General features: G+C 39.6%; 1 protein-coding gene across 2 annotated transcripts in view; it reads left to right on the forward strand.

Moving 5' to 3' along the window:
• WDFY1 (WD repeat and FYVE domain containing 1) overlaps positions 1 to 20,394 on the forward strand; it is a 28,509-nt gene that overhangs the window by 5,014 nt on the left and 3,101 nt on the right. The window contains exons 1-11 of one of the 2 annotated variants that reach the window (XM_013944376.2): positions 2,549 to 2,631; positions 2,830 to 2,897; positions 4,586 to 4,659; positions 5,877 to 5,931; positions 7,284 to 7,434; positions 10,919 to 11,031; positions 13,641 to 13,767; positions 15,372 to 15,477; positions 17,872 to 17,973; positions 18,646 to 18,776; positions 19,791 to 19,899. In XM_013944376.2, coding sequence (XP_013799830.1) covers positions 2,891 to 2,897; positions 4,586 to 4,659; positions 5,877 to 5,931; positions 7,284 to 7,434; positions 10,919 to 11,031; positions 13,641 to 13,767; positions 15,372 to 15,477; positions 17,872 to 17,973; positions 18,646 to 18,776; positions 19,791 to 19,899 — 975 coding nt within the window. In that variant the 5' untranslated portion in view covers positions 2,549 to 2,631; positions 2,830 to 2,890. Of the gene's footprint in view, positions 1 to 2,548; positions 2,632 to 2,829; positions 2,898 to 4,585; positions 4,660 to 5,876; positions 5,932 to 7,283; positions 7,435 to 10,918; positions 11,032 to 13,640; positions 13,768 to 15,371; positions 15,478 to 17,871; positions 17,974 to 18,645; positions 18,777 to 19,790; positions 19,900 to 20,394 lie in introns of those variants that run through there. The other variant, XM_067301919.1, reaches the window with a different exon arrangement.

A 20,394-nucleotide genomic window follows, 5' to 3' on the forward strand; every position in this document is an offset into this window, starting at 1 on the left:
CTCTTCTATGAATGTACGTGCTTTCTAGGCAAAATCAACTTCTGTTTCTATAATCAATGTTGGGGAAGCTTTGAGTTTGTTCCTTGTTTTTTCTTTTATCTTATTTTACTCCCTCCTGCCACCTTCATCTGAATCTTCTTTAAATTAAAAATTTTGTCTATCTGAGTGGTCATTAATGGGTTTTGGCATTTTAGATCCTTATTGACACTGTCAGACAAACCTGTGTCTTTCTAGGTCCTTAATAGGAATGCTTAAGGAAGGGTGAGTGGTAGCCAGCTCTCTCATGTACTGGGCGCAGGCCTGTTCATTAAGTAAAGAAACTAGAGTAGGATTTGAGAAGAGCACTAAAGACTAGCATTAGTGCGGTAGTTCTCATAATAAAACGGTTTCATGATAGAAGGAGATTACAGAAATGGTATTATTTGGAGGACTTCTGTAGTCCTCCAAATTAGAATTGGTACCTAATAAATTTGTCCTAACAAAAGGAAATGCAGCCTGAGAGATCTGTAGGAGAGAGGTTCGGGGAGAAGTGCAGTCTTGGCACATGCTGTTAGTGATGACTGCTAAGCAATCTTATCAAGTTTTGCAGAGTCACAGCTTTATATAATTAGGTACGAAGCTGTCTGGTGGCTTGTCTCTGCAAGCATGAGACCAGTTAAATCTAAATCTTACTTATGCCAAAATAAGAAACTTTCAGGAGCTAATTTTGTTGACTCTTGCAGCTATTCATTTAGGCCCTCAACTTTAGGTGAGAGACTGGATTTGATGATCCCTGAATGAACTATACCCCCAGGAAATTATTTGCTTAGAACAGCAGTGTTATGCTTCCCTGGTATCAACTCCTGGTTTAGTAAATTCCACCAGAATACTGAGTGAAGTGTTCTCAAATTGCTATGGTAACTGCTTTTAGTCTGTTAGAGCAAAAATAATTACATTTTGGTTAGAAGTCAGACAGTTGATTTAGTGTGGCTGGAAGTTGCTATCTGAAACACTTGAACAGTGTGAGTGTGATGAAGCTGCTTGGAAAAAAAAAAAAAATAAAACAATAAAATCTACAGGCACTAACCTATACTACTACTGGTATTTGTGAGGCTGACTTGGAAACATTATGTTTCTTTTTCTCAGGTTACTAAGAAATGACAACTGTTCTCTGAAGCATGTAGCTTTTTGGTCCTGAGGCAGGGTGTGGATTATGATAAGGAGAGAGAAATGGCTCTCTGTTAAGAGATGGTCTTAATACAAAGTAGTTAACTAATGGGCTAGAGTAATGTGCGTTTGCTACTAGACTGATGTGGCTCAATTCAAAAGCTGAAAATCTAATTGTTCTGAGGCAGTGTGTACTCAGCTCCACTGATACTTTTGGAAAAAGTAGTATGTTAAGGGCAGGCATTGTCTGATTTGTTATTTTTGAGTGGTCTTCTAAAGAAAGACCCTTAAATGAATTGAAAGGTAGCATTCTGGCTTTATATCTTATTCTTTAAGCTGTCCTGAAAAGTTCTAGTCTTGGTGCAAGATATTTTTTGTCTCCTTCTGTGCTCTTTGTTAAACTCTTACTAGCTATCCTATATGGTGTTTAGCAAATCCACCCCCTATAGATTACTTTTTTTCTACAAATTTCTAAATTCCAGGCTTTTTTTTTTTTTTTTTAAGTCTAAGATAGAACAACTCATCTTGATGAAAACTCATAAGTGTCTCTTGATACAGGTATTTACAGATCATTTAGGCTTCCACTTGAGAATGAGGAAGTTGAACTTCTGAACTTTAAACTGGAACAAGGAACACAAACAATGGTTTGGAGAAGACGTTTAAAATAGGCTTAAAATAACCTTAATCCTGTTCACATGAGTGCTCTCAACTTCTTGATGTAGATTCCTTTCGAATGTGTTTATTGTAGGAATGTTTTTAGTAGATGATAACCTACTTCCTTACTAATTCTTTCCTATTCCTTCTCCCAGTGTCTAACAGTCATGAGAGCGATATAATACCAAATGTTCTCAAGATAGCTTTTCCCCTTCGTTCAGAGGTAGGATTCTGGAATATTACAAACTAAATGCAGTGTTATAAAGAGGTTTAGCAAGCCGTGTGTGTTGTCTTGTCAAGTTCTTTCAATTCCATTTGACCAAATAATCAGTCCTGTTTGTACTTTGCACTGTTCCCCAGGCCTGAATAACAGTGCTACTAACATTGCTTGCCCTTTGGATTTCTACATGAGATAGTAGAGGGATGACTTAGAGGAAATAATATCAAACTATATTTGATGCTCTCTGTGGAGCCTTGCATCCATCTCTTGAGATGGAGGTGTCAGTCAAGTGCTGGAGTAACGTGCTGGTCTAGAGGATGAAGTGCTACAGTTGTTGATATTTAGTATCTGGCTTGCTGAAATATGAGTTGGTAAGAGAAACTGTAAACATTCAGAGTTTCAAACTTCCATACCAGAATGGTTTGAGATGCCTTTTTTAAATATCATATTTTAAAAATCATATCATATTTAAAAATATATTTATAGATGTATAATATAAACCAAGCTACAGTTTGCTCTGCCAAAGCTAAGTTCCTGCAACTTGAATTTGACTTAAGTCAGCCAGAGCTAAGGAGAAGATTCAAGAGATGCAACGTGTAGCAGTTTCTGAGGTGAGCTGACATAGTATTCCTGTCTCATATTTATTGAAACTCAGTGCGTGAATAGTTTTGAAGGAAGCTCTTTGGCATCCAAGAGTGACTATTCTTAGTATTATTTCTCCCTGTTGGAGTAGCAGGAAAGCTAGGAAGATTGGAGCTGATACGTACATACATGCTTAACTGTCTTCTCCTAATCTTCCCCCAACACAGAACAATAAGAGTATGGCTGAAGAGAGACAGTGGGCAGTACTGGCCCAGCATCTATCACACTATGTCATGTAAGTAAAATGCTAGAGATGGTTAAGTGATGGCTAAGCATAGCTACATAAATTTTGTAACATGATTGTGTTCTGTGTATGGGAATGCCTCCTTCCTCTTTCCTCAAGCACTGGATTCACTTGGTGGTTTTGAATTTGGGAACTTTGTGATGTCTCTAGCTCAAACTTTACTTTGAAACTAGTCTGACAGTTGATGAGATCTAAGACAGCATTCTTGAGAAATTAGATCTTTCACTAATTAAATCACTGTATTGATCAGCTGCTGTGGCTGTCTCTAATACCGGTTTAATAACTCATCTGCTGAATAGGTGAATGTTTTAAACCATTAAATAAAAGTTTCAACATGAGAATGCCCTCTGCATCCCAAAGTATGTATCTGTGTTTCGAAGTGTGAAGCAGTTAGATTATTAAGAAAGCACTTTGGAGTAGTAGCTCCAGTGCTGAGGGATTTTTTTTTTTTTTCCTTTGAAACATCACTTCTTAGCCTAGAGCTTTGCTGTCATCCCTTTAGTGTACAGTTGTTGCCTAGAAACATACCATAAATAAAAAGATGGAATGTAATGATGAAACATCAGCCAAACAAAGGATGAAGTCTCCAAAATGACAGTTTCTGAAAAAACTTGTATGCGAAGGTTAAATGAAGACCAAAAAATTGGACTAGATGTTCTGTTTCTTCAGCTGCAGACAGAATAGGCTAGATCTAGAGTGGAAGTATTAGCCATAATTGTTCCTCCCCTCCCCCCCAATAGTTAGTCTAAATAACAACAGTTTCACCATTTATCAAGTCTTTAAATAGGCTTTTCAGATTGTGCTCTAACAACCTTTTATAAAATAAGCTTTCCATTAGTAGTTGCAAGGGACTTATTTGTCTTTATGCAGTATGACTATTGTAGTAATCCAGATTGTCCTATCTCATTTTAAATCTCTGAAAACACTTTTAAGACCACGTGTTTCTGAGGGCGTTGGAGAAGATGGTGTTGGATCAGAACACCATATCCCTGGAACTCTTGTAACTTGCAAGTTTAATGAGGACATTCTTCAGTGAAAGATTTTGTTGTGAAATCCTCGTTAGGACGCTTCCTTGCAATTCCCCTCTCATTGCATCTCACACCTATTTTAGCTCTCCATTTCAAAAATGGAATTAGGTCTTTAGAGATTTTCTGCTGAAATAGATTGTATGTAATCGCAGGTCTCCTTAAAGATGTAGGTGTTGAGACCTGATCCTGTATGAAGCTCAAAAGTGATTACATGTTTCTGTCTAGTGTGCTCTCTCTAATGATATAGTCCTCAAGTGCAAGGAAGGGAATATTGTTCCTGTATACAACTCAGGACTCAGTTTGAGGTAATTTCAGTAAGTGCAAGTTCTTAAATGTAAGCACATGCTGTTGTTGCTAGCTAAACTTCCAGCCCTTATAAAATTCCTCCTATTGAGTTATGGCAGGAAATCAAGTCTGTGTGAGGTTCCTAGTGGTGCATCTGCTTTACTGTAGTACTGTATCTTTAATTGGCATAGCAAATGGAAAATCAATTGACTTAACAAGGGACACTATTTATGCAGATTAACTTTCATCAAACTTCCTAGCCTTACTCAGAAACAAAGCTGTTTAAAACAAACTGGTTTTGATAACTGTCATGTGTACACCAGTACTTGTACTTCAGTAATTTTTATGTGCTGGCTTTTTTGACAGCTCCATGTTCAGCCATGGCTTACCATCACGACAGCAGAAGAATATTTGTAGGTCAGGATAATGGAGCTATCATGGTAAGTTGCTGTGACTTTTCTTAAGAATGCAAATTAGAATTGCTTAGATCGTCCATGAGCATCAAATGTTGCTGGCTAGCTGATAACTTTTCTTTCCCTTCTCTTTGGAATGGAGCTACTAGTAAATGGCTGAATTCTTTGGCAGTACGCTTAGGATCTTTATCAGAGTGCAAAGACACAAAGGTTCTTCTGGTAGATGAGAGCCAGCTAGCCTCAAGAAAGCATTGAGACACCAGTGTAGCAGTGAGTGCAAACTATACTTTGTCAGGGAATTATTTTGAGGAGTACATTAAGCTGGGCAGAGTGCCATGGTAGTGTAATGATAGGGGTTATGAACTGGAGCTTGCTTGCATCTGGCCAGAAGTATGGATCTGCCCGCATTTAGCAATGCAAATGTCTTTGGATTTCCTTGCTGTAGATCTCTTCTTGCAATGTGGAAATTTCAGCTCTCTAGCTCTAAAACTACAAGAGTCAGGGTTGGTTTCCAAACACTCCCCCTTTGCCTTGCATGGATAGAGGAAGTGTATGCGCTTCTTTCCTTTCTGGGAAGTCTTCCTTCTGGCCTGTTATCCTCTTGCTCTAATTTCCTTCCCTCTCCTGGAGGGAGGATGCATAAGGCAGAATAGAAAGTAGGCCTGTGTTCTTCCCCCCCTTTTCTTGGAAAAGGAGGAGAATCCTTTGACTCCCAGATGTTTTAGTGGTTTCCTTTCCCTATGAAAAAAGGCCAAAGTAACTGTCCTAGAAAGAGCAAGAGTACTAAATGAATGTCAGTAATAGTGATACTTTACTACTTGAAACTGTAAGCTGAGACCTTTAAAATTTCTGTAAACCTAATGAATCAATAAAGAACACTCTCGTCTAAAGCTATCCTGTTCTTTATGAAGTCTCAGATGCTTAAATCCAAAATACTGCAAGATAGTTTTGTTTGTTCTTACTGAGGACAAATGGCATCTCATCTCTTTCGATAGTCTCCCTTCAGTGAACTTGATTTTGAGAGCGTGCTGCTTCTTGAAAACAGCAGTTCAGTATAAATCTGAGCATTAACTTGCAATTGACTTGTCAGTTTGCTACGCTTCAGCCTGACAAGCTGCTAGGTTTTAGTAAGATACGTTGTTGCTATGCAGGTTCTGGTTTGTGAGATCACTGTTCTTTTTTATCAATCTCTTGCCTGTTTTATTGTGGTATCTCTTCTAACTGTCCTACTTCTTTGGCTTTAGGAGTTTCATGTTTCAGAGGACTTTAATAAGATGAACTTTGTGAAGACCTATCCAGGTAAGCTGTTACCAGTGTCTGCACTAACATTTGTGTCAAGGGGAGGCTTCTAAAATGCTCAGAAAATTGGGTACCATCACAGATGAGTCAAGGCCAAATATGCTTTAAATCTGACTGTTCTTCCAGCTGTCAATTAGTTAGGGATAACTGCAATAAGAGAAATGTTTTGTTATTGAGTAATCTTCAGTCGGTTGAGTCTCAGAATTGCAGTCATCATCACTTAAACACGTAATGAGCCAGAACTAGTGGGAGTTCAGTTCTTGCTCTTTAAATGGAGTAGCTGTACTACATGAGTGTCAGGGTAAGAGCTTTCTAAAGGTGTGTTTTGGTATTTGCAAATTCTATCCTTATTTTCTATAAACACTTGGAGGAATAGGCTATTTCTAGCTAAATATAAGAGCCCTTGCCTCCTTTATCATCTAGGAGAGCAACAGGAATGAAAAAGATTGTTTTTCAGGTATGTGGGAATAGGGGTTGTTCTAATATTTATGGAGATGTTATTTTCAGCATTTGTCTGCACATCCTTTAAGAGAAATACAAAATCCAGTTATGGGTCACAATTGGAACACTAATGTGAATGGCCTGTGGGAAATTTTCTGTTAAAGACTATAGATATGTAGCAAAGCAAAGTGTAGTTGTCTTGCAACTTCCTGATACCGATAGAAGCAAATGTTTTTGCTTACAAGGAAAAGACTGTTCTTAAACAACAAGACCCCCTTTATCCTAAGGTGGCTGACTTGACAGCTCTAAGAGAAGTACTTGCATGTTGGGGGAATGTGTGTTGCTGGGGTGGGGAAGGTCTTTCTAATGTTTCTATAACTTCTTACTTAATGGCATCATTCTAGACACAGCTGAGATCTTGGTGAGATTTGTTTGCTGTCACAGGGAGCAAACAATGCCCTGGACTAGATCACTTTCAGGTACTTAAAGGAATGAATCTGACCATAACTCCCATGAGGGGGGAAGAAGGCACTTAGAGAAGGCAATTAAGATTTTAGATGTGTTACACTGCTCCCCAGAAGTCCTGGCCAAACTAAAGGAAGCTGAGGGCTTACCTGCTTTTTAACCAGAGCATTTCAGGTACCTGGGATGAACTCGGCTTCTGTCTGTATGGGGAAAAAAGGCTTAAATCAGCTGACTGACATGTTTGATTCATTAAACTATTTAAACTATTCTGTTCGTTTAAACAACAATGTTAACCTTTTAATGTAGCCTTGGAGCAAGTATAACATGATGGTGAAAACTTTCTGGAGCATTTTTTTGATATCACTTTCACTCTAAGTCTCTGAATTATTGTTCATAAGGATGCTTCAATTTTAGGAAAAACTGGCAAGAATCTCTTCTTCCCACAGCTCATCAGAATCGAGTGTCTGCTATTGTTTTCTGCTTGACGTCAGAGTGGGTTATCAGTACGGGTCATGACAAGTGTATCAGCTGGATGTGCACCAGAAGCGGGAGTATGCTGGGGAGACATTACTTCGCTTCTTGGGCTTCATGTCTACAGTATCCTTTGGGAATGCTTGCTGCCCAGTACTTTGTTCCCCTGAGCTCACTTCAGCTTTTTACGTGAAAGGATGGAACAGATTAAGTTAACTATCCCGCAAGTCTGCTAACTCTTATTCTGATCAGACATTTAATACTTTTGCTTCTATTTGCTCTTGTTAGATAGTAAAACGATGTTGTGAATTTGTGAGTTACAGAAGTCTTAATGTATACTAGTTCCTAATTTTGAGATGTTAGTCTGTAGCATGTTGTGAAAGTCTCTAGTAATTGTATCTTTATAGGCTGGCCTATATAATTTCTAGGCAAGTCACTTTCTCTTTAACAGATGGCAGTATGCATTTGTGTCCTTCTAGAGGAGAAACTAGAACATGCTATACTTCAATAAATCCTGTGCTCCCTGTGGTATAACTTGTGATGCCATATCATTCCTTTACACAACTTTGTGTTTGCAGGAATAATCTCAAGGATTACACATTCTTTGGGTACAATTACAAAAGTTTTTGAGCACCTAATTTATAACTAGGCTCCTTCTAAATCAGCCTGACTAGAAGGTAATTTGGATGTCCTTGAATTTTCTTGAGGAAGAGCCCACTACAGCTGGCTTTCCATGGCTGTGTGGATAGTCAGTGCTGAGAATCTTCTTAAAAGGCATTAAAAGCATTTTCTGCTTTAAACCAGTGAATTTATTGGGCTTACCATGTGGCTTTGCAAGTAGATGGAGCCAGCATGATTGAGCTGTGCAAAGTCTCCCTTTTTTGCCTGGCTTTGCTTCTGTGTGCAAAAAGTTAAAACTAAGCTATCCACACTTCTGTTCCCGTTAGATCTTATTCACTATATGGTGAAGCACAATATGAGGACCCTTCCTGGATTTAGAACTGAGCATTCACAGCGTGTAAAGCACTACCACATAAAAACGTCCTGTAACTTGAGAGCAGCTTAGCTCCATGGAATTTGACGCCTTCTGCTATGTGCACTTCACTTCAGCTCAGGACTGGTAGTGTTCTGGAAGCAAAAGCAGTTTCATTGCTTAGGCCACCATATATATTTTGAATGTTAACTTTACACAGCTCACTGCATGGGATGGTCATATGTGCCAGTAGTGATTAAACTCCACTAATTTGGATATCATGAAAATCCTTCAGATTCCTTTATTCTTCTCTCATTGCTCGTGTTAATATTTTCTATTTTTAAGCTACAAGGTATGTTGAAACTCTATGTGTTACTGGTGTAAGTTTGTCTATGTGCAGTTTGCTTTCCTGCAAATTGCTATTAACTGCAGCACTCGAAGTTTAAAAACTGCAGTTGGCTATTCAGTTAAAGTACTTCAGGGCATTCTTTATCCTATCTAAAAGACTTACAAACTCAGTAGCTAAAGCTGTAGTTCATACATCAGAACTTCTGAGCATTAGTTAAATCCTTTCAGAGGAGGAGAAGAAAACTATTTTTATCACTTGTTAATGGTGGCAGTTTGAGCTTGTGGTACTGCAGGCTTGGAGGTACTGGCTGGTATATGAGGATTAATGGCAGTAACATTGTAGAAGCAACGTGATTCAAAAGCTGAAAGAGGCAAACTACATCTCTCTCAAAATAAATATCTCTTAGCATTGCTATATACCTGCTAAATGCTAAGAAACTGGCAGGAAAGCAACTACTTGATTGCCAGTGGCATGCTCAGCATTCTGAGGTCTCCCATCTGTGCAGGCCCTGCCTTATTGATGGGAAAGCTGACAAGGTTGTGCTGCTGTCCTGTTACTCATTTGCTGTTATCTTTGTTCTAGAACTTGGTTTCCTTGTGTCCTGCTGAACATTTCACACGTAGTTCACCTTAGCTGATGGTAGCACGGAACTGGGTTAATACTAGTGTGTGTTATGAGACCAGTGCACTGCACAGTCTGGCGCCTCTGAGCATTCAGTGCTTGAATGCCATGGGTTCTCTAGCTAGCACTCGTTATTGTAAACACTATGGAAGAGATTATTATGAAGATTGACAAGAGAATATGACCTTTTCTATCAAGATAAAAATAATTTCCACTAAAGACCATGACATTTGAAAATGCATTCCAATTGATCATTCCTTTGACTTGTATCTGGAAGAACTAGCTTTTTGGTATGTGCACTGGCTGCTTGGTTTCCCTATTGGGAGATTCTTTAGAACTTGTTAGTTAATGATCCTATGTGTAAGCATCTGTAAAACATGGTAGAGTGCCTGTTCTTTATTGGATTAGCAGGGATAATGGTAGCATGAACTTCCAGGATGAAGAAAGGATCGCATGTTCAGGAACTTGATGGGTTTAAGTGAATTGTTTATCTCAAGATTCTGAAGGCTTAAGAGACTTCAGAATGTCATCAGATTACAAAACCTCTTCACGTATGGTGGTAAGCTTTTTGGTTCACAAACTTCTTAAAGTTGGTTTCTTTCTCTTGCATAGAAGAGACAATTTTGCTAGCTGCTACTTGCATTTATTTGGCTCCAGGAGGACAGGCGAGTTAATGCCCAACTCCTAGATTATGTACTGTCAGCTCTGTGGTTGTGTGGTGTTTTTTTTCTGCTCTGTAGCTCTTGCTTATATTCTGAATAGCAAAAGCCTTCTAAAGATGGCAAATGATCTGGTTTCATCCATCTTGCTGTCCTTAAGTTTTCCGATATTCTGTTCTTGTTACTACTTGACTGTCTCAAGAAACTAATGTGTAATGCTTTTTCCAACCATGCCACTGTGTTAATAGATCCCATGTTAGGGTTCTGCCATGTTAGACTGATATAAAAGCCACGCTGCATCCTTTCTGAAATACTGTTCAGTCTTGGATAGTACTCTTAAGGACCAGCAAACTTGAAAGCGTGGGGAAGAGCAACAAGAATGAGATGGTCTTGCCTTTTCAGTAGCTAGAACAGTGGGAATATGCTTTTGCTATAAGGTAAACTAGTTGTGGAGGAACAACATCTTTGAATCTCAGTTATCCTATCCTGGGGACATCAGCTGGTGTACTTCTATAAACTTGGTCTCCTAGCATGTTAGGAGCAGATACTAGGTAAGACTGAATGGCGCCTCATGTCCAGTGTAGTGCTCCTAATGGTAGCTCTACGCTGTAACAAGTAGCCTGAGGAGTTTTGGCATCTCTTGCAGAGGGTCATGAGTGTGTTCTGTAAATGTGTGCTACAAATGATCTAAATATACTTGCTTGCCTCAAACTAAAGTATTAGAAAGCCACAGGAGAAGCCATAAGAGACTCCATCCTCTAGTTTCTCACTTGTTTTCCATATTGCCTTGCTTGCACGTACAGGGAAAGGTGGGGAGAAAAGAGGAATGAAAAGGATTCAACTACTGTGGTGTCCAAACACTTCAGAAGTAGTTACGTAAATATTTATCTGACAAACTTAAATTTATTTCTAATTTGTTTTGGTTGTGTAGGTGACAGCTGTGCCATCTGTTTCAGTCCTTAAAATACTCTTAAGAGCAAATGAGGCTTTTCCTTGACTTCTATTCAGATATGATTATGAAACTCAGCATGCATTTGTTGGTGACTATTCTGGACAGATCACGCTTCTGAAGCTGGAGCAGAACACATGCTCAGTTATCACGACACTCAAAGGACATGAAGGTAAAGTAACTCTTCATCTTAATTCCACATGACCTAGATTCTAGTAGCTTTCTGTGAATTGGGATGGTATGTTCAATTAAATATCCACCTGTTAAGGATAGGTAGTGGATGAACCAGGGCAGGGCAGTAGCTGGCAAAAACTGTTTAAACTTGTGTGCATTGACTATCCCTTAAAGAGGAGAAGCGTTCTTGCCATAGGGTCCCTCCTTGTAGTCCTCTGCGCACTTACAAGTCCCATTTTTGTAGATAAAAATAAAGGTTAAAATGTTTGTTCAGTTAAACTTGAATTATCCACTAGATGGCCACCTTTTAAAGACTTTAGACTCTACTCCTTAACATGGAAAAGAAAGGACAAAAATGTGTGGGTTTTTTGTTTTTTTGTTTTTTTTCTGAAGGCCTTTTGGCACTAGAATACTACCTAAAGCAGCTGGAGCAAGCCCCAGGCTAGATGTAAAAAGCCACTTAATTCCTCCCAATGAGGAGGACTCTTCTACTCTGATTGGTTTATTATGAAACTAACTCAGTTTCCTTTGTTTAGTGAAACTGAGCTATGTGCAAGAAATAAAGAGCCTTTTAGAATGAAAGCTGTCAAGTCAAAGACAAATGTCTCATTCTGTGTGGTATAGCTGAAGCCCTTGCATCAAATGAAGAACCAGATAGTCTGTAACCTCATACAGAGCTGCTGTCTGCAATGAGTAAGGCAAGAATGTGAATTACGGAAGAATGTGTAACTTAAAAATACTCTGAGACAAATAACTAAGATGTAATGCCTTTTCCCATGTGGTAACTTTCAAATCAGCTGTCCAGCTTGCTGTTGAGTTGGGCTGAATTACTGGGTCATGAGTCTGTGGCCCACTGGAAAAGGCTTCTTTGTGTAGTCCCCACAAGTACAGAGCAGACTTTGTTATAGCAGGGTAGACTCCTGCTTTACAGATGACTAAAATGACAAAGCTGGCTTTGAATGGGAAAGGCAAGTTGAGATCTTCAAATGATAAATGCCTTTTCCTTTTTCAAGCAGAACCTCGGGTTGTGTCAGTTGAGTGCAAAATAATTCTTTTGGCCATAGAGACTCCTTTACCTGTGTAGGCTTTCATGGCAGTCTGTATTCAAATGTAGCTCCTTGATAGATACCACTGTTAGTCTGAAGTCAGTATTTCTGGATGTGGCACTGCCTAGTATATATTCCATTTATCGAATTGAGGTGGGCTTCCAAGCACTGACTTCAACAGTGCTATTTGTATAGCGGACAACTTTGGCTTCTTGTTCCTGAAGGGGATTGTGATCTTCAAAACCAGAACTGATCTAGTATAAGAGCTGGTTAAACTAGGGGGACAAAAACAGGTTTTTTCCTTCAGTTGGCATAATAGTAGCTCTATCATTGTTCTTAAAGAAAAACAGATCCTTTTTTCCCTCCACAGTATTCGCATAATATCCTCAAGGCCTGGTAATGCTAAATTTAAATGGCAGCTAGTTCTTCAAGTGTGGCTGTGTTCCAGACTTGAAATGTCTGACTATCTTATTTCCACTCTGACTCTTGCTTTACTGTGACTTCGTAAGCAAGCAGTATTTGCTTTGTAGTTTAAATGACTTCAGAGCTTGTCCTTCAAGAGGCAGCTTCCAGCATTCTCAGTGTTTAACAGCCTGCTCTGTATAATGTTATGAGATAATATTCATACTGCCTCTTATAGCCTGGGGGGTCATTGTTCTCTATCAGTGAAACATCTGTTCCCAAATGGGTCTGTCTGAAAACAGCCCTAAAGGAGGCAAGACAAATCTCTTGCTCCAAAGACCTGGAAAAGACTGATCTAGGCTGTAATTACCATTTATCTTGCTTTCAGATTAACAAGGCACTTGACAACTGAACAATGGAAGGATGCTTTAAAACGCAACCTAGTCTGGAAGGGAATAAATGTTCCTGTAACTTCAAAACTAAAGGCTACCTGAGTGACTAAATTAATTCTTCAGTCTCCTAACTTGCAAACCCCCACATCTTGGGGTTTAGCATTAGGCTGCTACTGGATTCTTTCTATGTCTGAATGAATAGGTGTCCATTGCCAAGCTGGGCCTTCTGAATTCTGTAGCTTTGTAAGTTAGTTTGTACTGGCCAGATTTGCTGGAAGACTTCCACAGTGGTGAAACTGTCACAAACTGAAGTTACTTATTCCAAAAATTTTAAGGTTCTAAGTAGTCATACAAGGGACTCATTTACCTGCAAATACTTCATACTTTCCTGCACCTACTAGTCAAGAGCCTTATTGCATTGTAGATACTAGTCTCTATTCAGTAATTTCATAACATTTCACCTTCCCAAGATCTCGTAACAGCCTACCAACTATACAAATACAATGGAGAGAAAATTGGGAACTTGGACAAAGTTTCTGGATTGAGCCTTGCTTTTAACTTTCTTCTTAGTGATGTTTTGTTCTGTTGTCGTGCTCTTTACCTCTCGATCAGGACATCTTGCTGTTCCCTGCAGTCCATTGCCTTAAGGCTTTCAATATCTGATACTGTAGTGAGGGAGTACCTCAGTTTTCACTGTAATGGCTCTGAAGGGCATGATTGCACTAGAGTGACTCTCTTGGATCTAACTGCAGAATGTTCTTTCTTAGGAAGTATTACTTCCCTGTGGTGGGATCCTGTTCAACGACTGCTCTTCTCGGGTGCCTCTGATCACAGCATTATCATGTGGGATATTGGTGGAAGGAAGGGGCGAACGCTGCTGCTCCAGGGCCATCAGTATGTATAGTGTCTTATTTTTTTCTACATGTTTTCTAATGAACACATGGAGTCCCAGGAAGGCTGAATAGCGTGACAAGATATTTGAATCTTTGAATAATTAAATGGATAGTACTTCTTGCAGAGCTCTGAAGACTGACCCTTTTGAAGGGGGAGAGAGATAATCAGTATTAGAAAAGCCTTGCTGATAAGCCTTTTTAATCATTCTGGGTACTTCTAAAACATGGCTAGTGAGACTATAGGATAAAAATAGTGTTCAGAAAGAGGTGGGTAAAAATCCTGAATCATCCTGCTTGGATTTTATGTAGAAGTTGAGTGCTTTTAGACTGTAAATCCTTCACTAACACTTGTGAGGGTGGGGCTAGAAACTTAATGCATAAGCATGTTTGTGTACATGTGTAGAATAAGCTTCAGTATGTTCCTGTCTTGTCTCTGATCTGTGAGATGATAAACTAACTGGCTAAATTACAGGGGCTGGTCTCTAGACTTCAGAAAAGCATGTCACATCTTCACTGTTCTGTAGATTGCTGTGTAGCTAGCTGTCTGCATTTAGTCAACACTTTATTTTTACAGACACACAGCATTACCTAGTTGTCATCTTTAAATCTAGGGCCTTAATTCAATCTGACAAGCAGTTCACAACTGAAACTATATTCTACTTTGAAATGCAGTGTTAGTACAGATCTTCTGTATTTAAAGATGTATTTGTATAGTGCATTCTCCTCTTGTCTAATTCCCTAGATGCCTCCATCCACCTTTGATCAAGACTGATAACCTTAGCACTAGAACTCTTGTCAAATCTTGAGAATTTAGTTTTATGGCTAAAGAACTAATATTAGTATTGGTTACAATAAAGTAACTGAAGTCAGTGACTGGAGGACTTTATACTGCTGTTACTGCTGCATCATGTGTCCTGGTGAAGACTTAACACTGTTAGTTTCTCTTCAAACATCACACTTAGCCTCAAACTTCATACTGAATGGGAAAGTAAGTTGATCTCAGAAGCGGAATGGCTTTTTTAATTGAACTTGGAGGTTGCAAAGCAGTTTAATAGTGTTGAGATCTTTGTTTAGTTTCTTAGGATAGACTTTGTTTGCCATGGCTCTTTAATAAACTGTCTTTTTCTCATTGGTGAATACCTGCTTTGCTTGTCAGCAACAGACTTGGTTATTGTGATTTGCGAGCAAAAGTGGAAGCTCCATCTGCTTCCTAGCTGAATCTTTACACTTCCAGTTGCCTCTGTTTTGATAACTGGTTCTCCTTGTTAACACACACATTTGCAGTCACGCTCTGAGTCAGTTGATGCTCAAATCACTGTCAGTTGTTTACTGCCAGCAAATGTTAACATGGAGCTGTACCTCTGGTATTCTGGTCAAGCCTGTAAGAATACTGCTCTAGTCAACATCTTGGTGCTAGAGTAATGCCAGCATCTGTTCACTGATCTTCATTGCTCTACCTAGTAGATGTGGTAACATTTAGTAGCTAAGCTATTTGGGAGTCAGCTTTGGCTTCCCAGGTAGCTTTACAAGGATAAAACAGGGTTTATTGGGAACCTAAATTTTGTTTAAATGCCTAAGGGTAAAGAGTGTCTGCTCTGTTTGCAGCGACAAGGTGCAGGCTATCTGTTATATCCAGCTGACACGGCAGCTGGTATCTTGTTCAGCTGATGGGGGAATTGCTGTTTGGAACATGGATATCAGCCGAGAAGAGGTAAGATCGTGTCTTAGGCCCAAGGTTTTTTCCTCTTTGGAAGCTGACATGGCTTTGAGTCATGCTTGGTGTGTTCTGCAGGCTCTCTTCCTCACATTTTCTGAGCATTAAAGGCTGAATGATGTTATCAAAACATGCTCTATTCTAGTGGCTGTCCATGGCATGTTGTAACCCTTACAGTAGATTGTTTTCCAGATCTGGTCTCATTCAGGTGCAGGACAGACTCAGGACTACTTAGCTTCTTAGCTCAATGAGACAATGCGTTCAGTCTCAAATGGCTACAGCCTTTGCTGCTGGAACACTGTAAAGTAAGCAAGCCTTTGCAATAAAGAAACCAGCAGACAGTCTTGAAGCAAGTTCTTAACTCATGTCAAAGCATGTAAAGAAGTGAGATGCTGTTTTTGAGATGGAATTCATAATGCAGAAATCTAGTCCCCAAGCAGCTGTTTTTAGGACTTTGGTATACTTGAACTGAGCCTACCTTGCATGTTCCCTCTGCATCAGTTCATAAGCATCATAGTAGCTGAAAAGATACAGTACCACAACCTTTGGGTTACCACTGTCCTTGGGTAAACTGTATTTACAGGGATTAGTGTTAATTGCCCCATAAGGCAATATTATGGCTCAGCCTTCCGTACCTGCTTAGTTTTCCTTAAATACAATCGTCATGGTTAAGGACTGTTTTATGACTTGCATTCAACTACCACCTTCAGCAAATACACTGAGTGTTATGTGATGCTCAACGCTTCTAGCATGAAGAACTCAAAGTTTTATGATATTCTTGGCCCTACGAATCTTTATTGTTGCAAACAGTTGGCTCATAATACAATTGGGACAACCAGATGTGGCCATTTTTATCTTTTGGATCTGTACACAATAATTAAGGGGTCTCCTAAAATAATCAGTTTTAATAGAATTAAAATATGATGTCTCAGCACCTATTGGAAGAACATAATTTCTTTGCCTTTGGACTGGGCTCAATTAGGTGTTTGTAGAGTGCTGAACATGTTGCCTCTGAAGTTTTAGCTACTGAGTCATGTTATGGGAGTATCCATGCACCTGTTCAGAAAAGTCTGTCGTCTAGTCCTATGTGAATAAAAAGTGTTAACTCCCCTGAAAGCTGTACTGATCTTGGGCTGTTCCAACCATATGTTGGTAGTCTTGTGGTAGGTTTTTCATCTTATTTTCAGGCATTAAAAGGGAAGTAAAGAATAAGAAAAGATCCCCCTCTCTTCCATTAGAGGGAGTCAGCATAGCCACAAAGTGGAATTGGTGACTTTTTAAAAATGCTATTAAGTGAAAAGTGCTATTCTAAGTAACTAGGCAAAACAGAACATCAGTTGGAGAGGCAGCTGACTTCCTCTCCTCCTTCCTCCCCACTCCCTGAACTGGTCTTGTTACTGCCCATTACAATATTTTTCACTAGCATGGGGGAAGGAAGAAGACGCAATCAAGGTTCAAGGAGTAAAAATGCAGCATCTGGCTATTCGTGAATTTAATGGTGATATGATTGACCATACTATTGTTTTGTTGCTGTCAACAATGGGTGTAAGTGAATTGAGGGGAAAATCTTCCCTTGGTGTTCCAGCATTCCTCCTGTCAAGTTTCAGGGATACTCCTCCATCGGATGCTTAAAGTTGTGTGTAATATACATATTCTAACTCAAATCTGTGTGCTAAATGTTGCTTGCCTCTTGTTCTATCCCCTAAAGGGCCGCTCAGTTAAAGTGTCTGAGGATGCTGAAATATGTGCAATCTCTAAGTTATTTTTATTTAGCATACTCCATTTACCAACAGGAAGAATAAGCGGGTGGGAGAGGGGATGCTAAATGAAGATGTGGGCTGCATGGAAAATGCAGATGAGTTCTTTATTTCAAATTGCATCTGCATTCCTGGGGAAACAAAGAGATTTACTTCTGGAAATGATCTCTTGATGAAAACAAGAGCTTAGAGGGGGTGACTGCCTCATAACTTCTTTAGCTTGGATTACTCTAGCCCTTAGAAATCATCTAGGCAATCAGAGCAGCAGTCTTCAAACACCTCCAGCAAGTTTAATAACTCAGGCATTTGAATTAGTTTTCTCATTTTTCTTATTAAGGCAGTAGCATCACATACTGCCCTGGGACTATAGAAAAAAGTAGTGTAGGAGGTGCGTAGGTCTTGGTAACAAATAATTATAGTTATGAGGTGGCATGTACCTCCTCACTCACTCTTTGATTTCTTTGCCCAGTATCTAGTACATGGTAAGTTTGGTACAATCTGACTATTGTTGCAGTGCCCAGAGCTGAGGCAGGGCACCTCTCTGGGTAAAGTTTCACTGTGGGTTCTTAAACTTCCTTGGTTAGCTTATGAGGAAAAGTAATTTTGATTACTTGCATCTGCTGCTCTTTCCTAGGCACCTCAGTGGCTAGAAAGTGATTCCTGTCAGAAGTGTGAACAACCTTTCTTCTGGAATATAAAGCAAATGTGGGACACAAAAACTTTAGGGTTGAGACAGGTGAGATTGTCTGAGTGCTTAGCTGTTCTTCAGCAGGTAGGCAAAAAGCAAACAGAAAACAACTAAAGCTGTTCATCTTTCAAATTATTGATATTTCTGCTGTTTTGAAGTAAGGCTTTTTTGAGAGGTCACAGCTTCTAGGCAGTGCTAAGAAACTTCCAAATGCTATGGAAAGTGTTACATCAAACTTGTATCATGTGGCAAAGCAGGCTGTGCTCAGAGCACTCTATCAGATTTCTCTGAATATTTCTGTGTACTGGAGCTGTGGACAGCTAATTTTTGTGTTGTATAAAGTGGCAGACAGTGCCCCATAATTAAACAAGCAAATTGCCAGCCTGATGTGCTGTAGAGAGAATACAGTTCACTGAAGCAATGATGGCCCTGCTCTTACTGTGCTACAATATGGAAGCTTTCCAAACAGCTTTCTCCTTGGAGAGACTGGGTGGGCACAAATGCTCTTGTCATCTGTTTCTGGCTTTTTTGGGCTCTTATTTCCTTAGCTGCTTGCCCAACCATTCTTTCTCCTGCTCCCCAAAGAAACTAGTACAAGGAGGAGGGGATGGGCAGGGAAAGAATACTGCTTAACAGGCCATGATTGTTTAACGAACATTCGGTAAGACAAATGGCACAGTGTAGTGTTTATTTTTGTTTGTTTTCTCTCTCTCTGTGAAGCATCACTGCAGAAAATGTGGGCAAGCAGTGTGTGGCAAGTGCAGTACCAAACGGTCGAGCTATCCTATCATGGGATTTGAGTTTCAGGTCCGTGTCTGTGATTCCTGCTTTGAGTCGATCAAGGATGAAGAGTGAGTATTAAGAAGGGTCTCTGTCTGATAAAGCATTGCTTTGAGATACAGAAACACTTGTGTTGGCTCTGCATCTGTGCACAATGCTACACAAACAGGCCAAGCTGACTCTGTACTAACAGGCCACGCTTGCCCTGGTTGCCCAGTACACTGTGGTGCAGAGATCCCTAAACTGGCTCTGCAAGCCCATTTAGATCAGATGTGGTGTTACTATTTTTAATCCAGTCCAGTTTGTCGTCTTCCCCATAACCCCAGATCTAGAGTTTGAAACAAATTCAACTCAAGTTTTTTCTTGTTTTGTTTTGTTGTTGTACAGGCTGTTGGTCACACTTAAAATTGCAAAATGTGTGGCTCGCAATGCGTCACAGCTGACAGGCTATATATGCGTTAATTTATGTATGCTTACTGAAGACTACTACTTTAGGTGTACTCTTCACAGGCCAACATTGTTTTCCTATGCAAGCAAGATGTTAAACGTTGTTTATTGTCTTGTTAAACTATTCTAGCTATGGAAGAACCCCTTTGATTATCTTGATATGAACAGTATTTCCTGTTCAGTGTTCTGTCACCTTCTTCAAAACCTGGAGCAGTAAAGAATTGAAGTCATCAAATGACCATTTTTTATAAAAAAAAAAAAAAAAAAAAGGGGGGGGGTGGGGAGAGGTGCTGTGCCCTTGTTTATCCCTTGTGGGAAAGGAAGAATGTAGCTGAGCTTGACTTTGTAACCAAGAGTACAGTTCTTTACTCAAGCAGTGTTCCACTTCTGCTCTAGATTTATTAATAGTCAAGTTGGGGAAGGCCAGGCAATGTCTCGCCTGTATAACTGCACAAGCAATGACTTATCATGACTTGCTAACTTATTTCCATCCCCTTTTAGATGGCAGTGCTGTTCTTGAAACTGATTTATTAGTACTCAAGCAACTTAATTTTTTTGTAAGTTCACTTTGCACTGTTATGATGATGCCATGCAGCTTCATCTAATAGCTGGCTTTCATTTGAACTGTTTTCTTATAGCCGTACTTCCTTGGCAACCTTTCATGAAGGAAAACACAACATTTCACACATGTCCATGGACATCTCCAGAGGGTTAATGGTCACCTGTGGGAGCGACCGGATTGTGAAGGTATTTATGTACCTCTTTCCTATGTTTATTGGAGATATTTAATAGGAAACTAAGAGTAATGTTTGTATATACTTTTTTCCTTTTTGACAGCTGTAGCTACCAAGCTAACTGCTGTGAGTAGCAAGAATCGTGTTTGTTGCAAACTGTTCTTCTTGCAGCTGAACATGGAAATGACCTGTAACTCTACTACATGGCTTAGTCTAGCTATCAGAGCTGGTTACTTCTGGTGTCCTCTGGACAAATGAAGCAGGCATCAGCAATGGCAGTATCTGCCAGTGGCCTTAAATAAACACAGGTGATGATATGTGCAGGGTCTTCTTAATCTGAGCAACCTGGCTTCTTGGAGCATTGCCACTAAAAGTCCTGGTTATGGGGCAGTGATATGGAAATTGGAATGATTTTTTTTTCTTGAACAGACCTGCAGGGCACTGCTACAAGACTCTCTTGAGCCTGAAGTTTGGCAGTTGGTTTGCAAGACTGGTACAACTCTTTACC

Source organism: Apteryx mantelli, chromosome 9 (genome assembly GCF_036417845.1).
Source record: "Apteryx mantelli isolate bAptMan1 chromosome 9, bAptMan1.hap1, whole genome shotgun sequence".
Lineage (NCBI taxonomy): Eukaryota > Metazoa > Chordata > Aves > Apterygiformes > Apterygidae > Apteryx > Apteryx mantelli.